The 8,398-nt window shown below is 43.5% G+C and overlaps 1 protein-coding gene across 1 annotated transcript in view; it reads right to left on the bottom strand.

The window, feature by feature from the left end:
• The window catches only part of LOC150039721 (alpha-2-macroglobulin-like), an 11,019-nt gene extending 2,927 nt beyond the window's left edge, over positions 1-8,092 (bottom strand). Inside the window, exons 1-7 of the mRNA XM_090327634.1 lie at positions 7,954-8,092; positions 6,848-6,957; positions 5,996-6,157; positions 2,762-2,992; positions 2,294-2,360; positions 1,332-1,474; positions 777-926 (exon numbers count right to left, since the gene is read on the bottom strand). Coding sequence (XP_090183760.1) covers positions 777-926; positions 1,332-1,474; positions 2,294-2,360; positions 2,762-2,992; positions 5,996-6,157; positions 6,848-6,957; positions 7,954-8,092 — 1,002 coding nt within the window. The remainder of the gene's footprint in view (positions 1-776; positions 927-1,331; positions 1,475-2,293; positions 2,361-2,761; positions 2,993-5,995; positions 6,158-6,847; positions 6,958-7,953) is intronic.
• Between the last annotated feature and the right edge of the window lie 306 nt (positions 8,093-8,398).

The following is an 8,398-nucleotide window of genomic DNA, read 5'->3' as shown; positions in this document are numbered from 1 at the left end:
TCTTTCCATCTATCTGTCTATCTATCCATCTATCTGTTTTTCCATCTATCTATCCATTAATCTATGTAGATACATAGATAAGATAGATATCTATCATTCCATCTATCTATCTATCTATCTATCTATCTATCTATCTATCTATCTATCCATCTATCTATCCATGAATCTATGTAGATACATGGATAAGATAAACATCTATCTTTCCATCCATCCATCCTTCTATCTACCTACCTACCTACCTATGAATCTATGTAGATACATAGATAAGATAGATATCTATCTGTCCATCTATCTATCTATCTGTCTGCCTGCCTATCTATCTATCTGTCTGCCTGCCTATCTATCTATCTATCTATCTATCTATCTATCTATCTATCTATCTATCTATCTATCTATGTAGATACATAGATAAGATAGATATCTATCTTTCCATCTGTCTATTTATCTATCTATCTATGGATCTATATAGATACATATCTATCTGTCTATGAATCTATCTATCTATGAATCTATTTATGAATCTATCTATCTATCTATCTATCTATCTATCTATCTATCTATCTATCTATGCATCTATCTATCTATGCATCTGCCTTTCCATCCATCCATCTGACCAGCTATCTATCTGTCTGTCTATGTATCTATCTAATGATCTATCTAGCTATCTAGTTATATTTCTTTCTGTCATCTATTTCTTCATCTTCTGGTCTGTCTGTCTGTCTGAACCCACACATCTGCTTCTGGCCTCGCTGGCAGGGGTGGCGGGCGGGACTCACGGAGGTGGCTGACAGCTTGGCCTCGGGCTTCAGCAACAGCACGCTCTGGTCCACGGCGCGCAGGGCGCACAGTGACTGGGGCGAGGCCAAGAGGCGCAGGTGGGCGAGGGAGGCCGGGGGCTGCTGTGCCTGGCTGAAGCTCAAGTCCACCTGTGGGGAGGGGGAGACGGTCACCCCACAGGCCCAGGGTCACAAACGCCCTTCCTGACCACATTCCCCAGCTGGCATCAATCTGGCTTAATGCAGATGTGCTTAAAGTCTGTCTGTATGTCTGTCTGTCTGTCTCTCTTTGGTGCCAGTCCTGGGGTTTGAACTCAACATCTGGGTGCTTTCTCTGAGCTTTTTCATTCGAGGCTGGCGCTCTACCACTTGAGCCACAGCTCCACTTCAGCTTTCGGCTAGTTCATGGGAGATAAAGAGTCTCATGGACTTTCCTGCCCCAGGCTGGCTTTGAACCACGATCCTGAGATCTCAGCCTCCCAAGGAGCTGGGATGACAGGCGGGATCCCTGGGTACCCGGCTCAAGTGTGAGAGGTTAGCACAGAAAGAACGCACCTTGTTGTCTAGGCAGTATTCGATCTCATATTTTGCCGAATCGCCGAACATTTCCCCGTCAGGTAAAATACTGAAGATGAGAAGCCGGGCAATGGGCGCCAGCTCTGACCCCACCGGGAGCGAGACAGGAAACTGGCCTTTCACTGAGGTATGGACAGGAGGGGACAAATCAACCATGGATCAGGCATTAGCTCAGAGCTGAAAGGAAATCACACTTATTCCTATGAATTTTGCCAGTCCCGGGGCTTGAACTCAGGGCCTGAGCGCTGCCTTGAGCAACTTTTCTCAACGCTAACTCTCTACCGCTTTGAGCCACAGAGCCACTTCCGGCTTTTTCTGTGCACATGGTACTGAGGAATCAAACCCAGGGCTTCATGCATGCTAGGCGAGCACTCCACCACTAGGCCACACGCCCAGCCTGTGAAAGGAAATTAGGGTGTAGCACACTGGAACATCAATTCAGGGCCTGAGCTTTTTCACTCCAGCCTGGCGCTCCACCATTTGAACCACAGCTCTACTTCTGGCATTTTGGTGGTTCGTTGGGAGAGAAGGGTCTCTTGAATTTGTCTGCCGGGGTTGCCTTTGCACCTGGATCCTCAGATCTTAGCCTTTAGGGTCATAGGAGTGAGGCCCCAGCACCTGGAATTTAGTGATATTTGAATGTGGTTTTGGTTTGTTTTTGGAGGTCATGGGGCTTGAACTTGGGACCAGTGCGCTGTCCCTGAGCTCTGCATCTCAAGGCTACTGCCCTATCCATTGTGCCACAGCACCACTTCTGGTTTCCTGGTGGGTCCCTGGAGATGAGAGACTCACAGACTTTCCTACCCAGGCTGGCTTTGAACCATGATCCTCAGATCTCAGCCTCTTGAGGAGCTGGGCTGACGGGCGTGAGCAATGGTGCCTGGCTTGTCTGGTGTGTCCGTGGGGTGAGGCTGAGAGGTGGGGATGGGGGAGGCACTTACGATCGTCCTTGTTCTCCACTGGCTGTTTGTGGAAACCAGTCCACACGATGCTTCCCTTGGCCATTATCTGAAAGAAAGGAGATGGAATGCATCTACCAGCTTTTTTATTTTATGTGGGTTGTAGGATTTGAACTCTGGGCCTGGGCATTGTCCCTGAGCTCTTCAGCTCAAGGGACACCCCCCCATTGAGCCACAGCGCCACTTCCAGTTTTCTAGAGGTTCATTGGAGATAAGAGTCTTTAGTGCCTGGGTTGGCTTTGAACCAGGATCCTCAGATCTCAGCCTCCTGAGTGGCTGGGATGACGGGGGCCGGGGTGGGGGCACCTGTGCTTATTGGGCTCCTGTGAGTAGTGATTATCTCCAAAGACCCAGCCTTTCCAAAGGATCACGGGTGAGGCATCCAGCTTTTTTGGGGGTGATCCCTGGGCCCCCAGCTCAAGGAGAGAACAGCAGAGCTTCTTGTCTCACCACGTAATAGAAGGCGAGCTCCTTCAAGTCTGGCAGGAAGGACTGGCTCACGATGTAGTGCACCTGCACCTGCCGGGCCTGGCCACAGCGCAGCCTGCTGGGCAGGGGTTCGAGGCGGACGAAGCTCTTGGTGTGGGAGAACACGGAGGTGGCGGTGTGGTGGGCTTCCTGGTTGTCCTCATTCACCCAGCGGTAGCCGCTGTAGCAGGGAATCACATCCTTGTGCTTCACCTAGTGCAGCAGGGGAAGGGTGCTTACCACAGGTCATGACACAGGCCACGGCCCAGGCCACGGCCCAGGCCACAGCACAGGCCACAGCACAGGCCACGACACAGGCCAGGACACAGGCTATGGCCCAGGCTACGGCCCAGGCCACGGCACAAGCTGTGACACAGGCCATGTCACAGGCCACGGCACAGGCCACAGCCCAGGCCACGGCACAGGCATGGTGGTGGGAAAGGCAGGCAATACTGTGCATGACATAGGACAGAGGCTATCTCAAGGTACGTAGCAAGGATTTATCATGTGCTATGCTCTGCAACACCTCATATGATGTATCATAACACAGTGTATACCGTAACATGTCGTAATCTACAGTGTCCTATGTGAATCTACGGTGGAATATGCTATGACTTACGAGGTATAGTATTATATACACTGTATCATTTACATATTATGTATTATGATCTACTATATAATGATATGTTTTTATAACTCATATACTATAGACTACATTATATTATAGTGTAGTCTAGAGTACCCAATTTATTTACATGATATAAAATATATCACATATGCAATTTAAGCATATTATATAGTGATAAATTAGAGATGATATAGTACATTATATATCATCTATGCCATCTACAGTATATAATATAAACCTACATTATATAATATAGTACATGATATATTTTATACTTTATAATGCAAATCATATAGTATATACCATACAGCATATATATCATGTAGTATACCATATAGTAAATGATATAGATTTATATTATATAATATAGACCATCATATAATATATTTTATATAATAGATATTTATATATTATATGATATACTACGTATTATGTATTTTACAGTAATGTAGTATGAACTATATGCACTATTTATGATAATACATATAAAATATAATAAAACATAATGTACAATAATACATATATAATATATAAACATGCAACATAATATACTATGTTAATATCATAATATAATACATACATACAATATATAGAATATACTATATAATGTACAATATATGACATATATGATCTGTCACATATCATACATAATATATATTATGCAGTATGGTATTAGATATTATATATAATATGGCATATGATATGTGAAATTTATATATATTACATGTAATATATTATATAGTGTATTATAATCTATGTAACATATCATACCATATATAATTATACATATTGTACTAGATACAGTATAAATTATATATTTTATCATATATAATATATACATATAGATTACATTTACAGATTCTATTATACATATATTTTTTATATATATATATTTTTTTATTTTTATTTATTTATTTTTGCCAGACCTGGGCTTGAGCTGAGGGCCTGAGCACTGTTCTTGGACTTTCTCAAGGCTCTACCCCTTGAGCCTCAGCACCACTTCCGGCTTTTTTGTATGTATGTGGTACCAAGGAATCGAACCCGGGTCTTTGTGCATGCTAGGCAAGCACTTTAACCACTAGGCCAAACTCCCGGCCCTATATATTTTTTCTTTACAGACAGTATGCTTTCAACAAAGGCCTGTAATCTCCCTGTCCCACCTTGACTGCTAGCTAGGCTGTGTAAAAGCAATGTATATCTCTGTCAAATGCAGGTCTGATTTGCATTTTCACTATACACTGTCCTAGGCTTGATATTTATGTATCTGAAGAACATAAAAGCAGGCCTTCGTTGACACGATAGTCTTCTCCACAGTCCTTTGCATGCTTTACCTATGTAGATAAAGACATGGAAAGCACATTGAAAGAGGAAATAAATCCTCTATAGAAACGGAGAATTAATGTTTTAGAAAAGAATGCTATCTCTCTTTCCCCCTTCCTACCCCCCTCTCTCTCTCTGCCTCTGTCTCTCTCTGCCCATACTGGGCCTGGAGCTGTCTCTGAGCTTCTTTTGCTCAAGGCTCGTTCTGTACCATGTGTGGCTTCTGAGGTGGTTGACTGGAGATAAGCATCACCGAGTTTCCTGCCTGGGCTGGCTTCAAACTGTGTGGATGGAGAACTCCACAAGGAAATTTCCCACAATGCTCCTGTGTGGATGGAGAACTCCACAAGGGAATCTCCCACAATGCTCCTGTGTGGATGGAGAACTCAGTGAGGGAATCTCCCACAATGCTCCTGTGTTGATGGAGAACTCAGTAAGGGAATCTCCCATGATGCTCCTGTGTGGATGGAGAACTCAGTAAGGGAATCTCCCACAATGCTCCTGTGTGGATGGAGAACTCCACAATGGAATCTCCCACAATGCTCCTGTGTGGATGGAGAACTCAGTAAGGGAATCTCCCACAATGCTCCTGTGTGGATGGAGAACTCCACAAGGGAATTTCCCACAATGCTACTGTGTGGATGGAGAACTCCACAAGGGAATCTCCCACAATGCTCCTGTGTGGATGGAGAACTCAGTAAGGGAATCTCCCACAATGCTCCTGTGTTGATGGAGAACTCAGTAAGGGAATCTCCCACAATGCTCCTGTGTGGATGGAGAATCAGTAAGGGAATCTCCCACAATGCTCCTGTGTGGATGGAGAACTCAGTAAGTGAATCTCCCACAATGCTCCTGTGTGGATGGAGAACTCAGTAAGGGAATCTCCCACAATGCCCCTGTGTGGATGGAGAACTCAGTAAGGGAATCTCCAACAATGCTCCTGTGTGGATGGAGAACTCAGTAAGGGAATCTCCCACAATGCTCCTGTGTGGATGGAGAACTCCACAGGGGAATCTCCCATGATGCTCCTGTGTGGATGGAGAACTCAGTAAGGGAATCTCCCACAATGCTCCTGTGTGGATGGAGAACTCCACAAGGGAATCTCCCACAATGCTCCTGTGTGGATGGAGAACTCAGTAAGGGAATCTCCCATGATGCTCCTGTGTGGATGGAGAATCAGTAAGGGAATCTCCCATGATGCTCTTGTGTGGATGGAGAACTCAGTAAGGGAATCTCCCACAATGCTCCTGTGTGGATGGAGAACTCACTGTGAGCGTGAGGTGGTTTCCTGTAATGCTCGTGGTGTTGATGGAGAGCTGCACCAGGCCGTGCTGGTCCGTGGTGGCGTTGGAGCGGTGGTTGGCCTCGGGTGCTGTGATGAAGACGAGCTGGCCGGGCATGGCGTGGCCTTTGCCGTCCTCTAAGCGCACCTGCAGAGTCAGTGTCTGGATCAGATCCCTACATACTCTCTCGGGGGCTCAAAGCACATCCAGAGATGATGCAGACTCATCATCTATGGTATCATATACTGTCTAGAGTAGATACATGCGTCTTTGTCCCAGGAAAGAAAAAACGGAGCATTTGAGGAGAGAAAGCAGGAAAGAGACGACAATCAAGGATGACCCTGCGACATCACTGCTGGATATTTTGGAATTATTATGTATTAAATACAACTTTTGGAGACATATAGCACCAAAGAGTAATATAGGAATAGATCCTGCTAACTCAGGAATCCAATTTATTTGGACCTCCAATCCTGATTGTTTTGGGGGGGTAGAGGGGAGGGTGTGGGAGCAGGGCTTGAACCCACAGCTTTAACTTTCTTGCTGAACTTTTACTGCCCAAAGATGGTGCTGTACTACTTGAGCCACACATCCACCTCTGGCTTTTTGTTAGTCAAATGGAGATAAAAAGAGTCTTTCGGATGTGGCTGTCTGGGATGGCTTCGAACCGGGATCCTCTGAACAGATCTATTCTGATGTGGCTTTTGACCTTTGGTTCTGTTACCCTACGTGGGCTGAAATCCTATTTCTCTGGCCATATGGCTTGCTGGAGTTGACCAAGAGACATGGCACAGGGAATGGAGTTGGGGAGCGAGCACCGAATGTCAGTGACCCCACCTGTGCAAAGAAGGGGATCCCCCGTCGAAAATGTGGGTCCACTTGGACAAAGGAGAGTTTGGTTATGGTTGTGGTGATGGAGCTGGATGCTCTGCCGGTTAATTCCACGTCTGAAAACCAAAATAAGAAATAGGCCATTAAGAAAGAATGCAGATTTATTTTAATATTTATATATTGGATACTATTTACATATATTGCTATTGCAGGCATGTTTTATGCAATGCACCATTCCGTGTTATATTGTATGTTGTACATACCATGCATGATCATAGAATATTACATAATTATATAAAAACCGTATATAGCATAGAAAATATATTTATACAGAATTATACAATATTATATTTGCTAAATTATAAAGTACATATACTTTACATCTAAAGTACATCATATACTTTATTTTATAATTATATGCTAAATTACATAACAGCGCATATTTTATTGCATACGGTAATATGTGCTCAACATATATTTGTGCATTTAATTATATAATGTTTTACTACATATTTTAATATGTACTTAATATATGTATATATTTAATTATATACTAATATATTTTATTACACATAAGGTATAATATAAAGATACAGATGACATGTAATTCTATATTGCTATAGTCATATATGATTATTATGTATTACAAATATGTATTCATATAATAGTTACATATAAAATTATTATATAATACATAACTATTATATATAATAGTTATAGCTATATTATATCACAGTTACAGCTACATACAAGTAGCGGTAAATATTTATATTTAAATATTATATTCATATTTTGTATACAATGGTAACATTTAAAAGATTAAGGCTATAATAATATAATGTTAAGTGATTGTATATAGTTATTTTGTACCATACAAGATATAGCATAAGTGTTATAATATAGTATCATGTTATAATAATGATATAGTATGGTTCCGTGTTGTATATTAGATGTTTTGTGCTGGTGCAGGGTCTGGAACTTTGGTTCTTGGATCCTTGCTTAGCCCTCTTTGCTCAGCCTGTGGAGTAGCTGGGATTCCACGGGGGAGCCCCGGGGTCTGCACTGGTGACGTGCTGACATTTCTATGCTTCCTCCACTTCTGCAGTCCATACTCGGAATCATTTGTAGCTCCCGGACCCACGTGGCACACCAACCTGTCCCTTCTTCTTTTATCTTGGCCTCGGTTTCCAGCTTCATTTCGTACTCTTGTCTCTTCAACTGGAAGGCTTTGGTTTTGACCGTCTGAGTCATGCAGTCATTGCTGTTGAGCTTGAGAGGAGAGAAAAATCCAACAGAAAAACCATAAGGCCTGTTCCATGCCACAGGCCAGCTGGCCAACACAGGGAAGCATTTTTCCTTCCTTCCTTCCTTCCTTCCTTCCTTCCTTCCTTCCTTCCTTCCTTCCTTCCTTCCTTCCTTCTTTTCCTCCCTCCCTCTCTTCCCTCCCTCCCTACTTCCTTCCCTCCTGTGCCAGTTCTGGGACTTGAACTCAGGACCCTGATGCTGTCCGTGATCCTTTTTGCTCAAGAGCTGCGCCCTAATCCCCGGGCCGCAGCT

This window comes from Megascapheus bottae, unplaced genomic scaffold, assembly GCF_031878675.1.
Source record: "Megascapheus bottae isolate mThoBot1 unplaced genomic scaffold, mThoBot2.hap1 HAP1_SCAFFOLD_78, whole genome shotgun sequence".
NCBI classification, from domain to species: Eukaryota; Metazoa; Chordata; class Mammalia; order Rodentia; family Geomyidae; genus Megascapheus; species Megascapheus bottae.
This window is presented reverse-complemented; position numbering and strand designations above follow the sequence as displayed.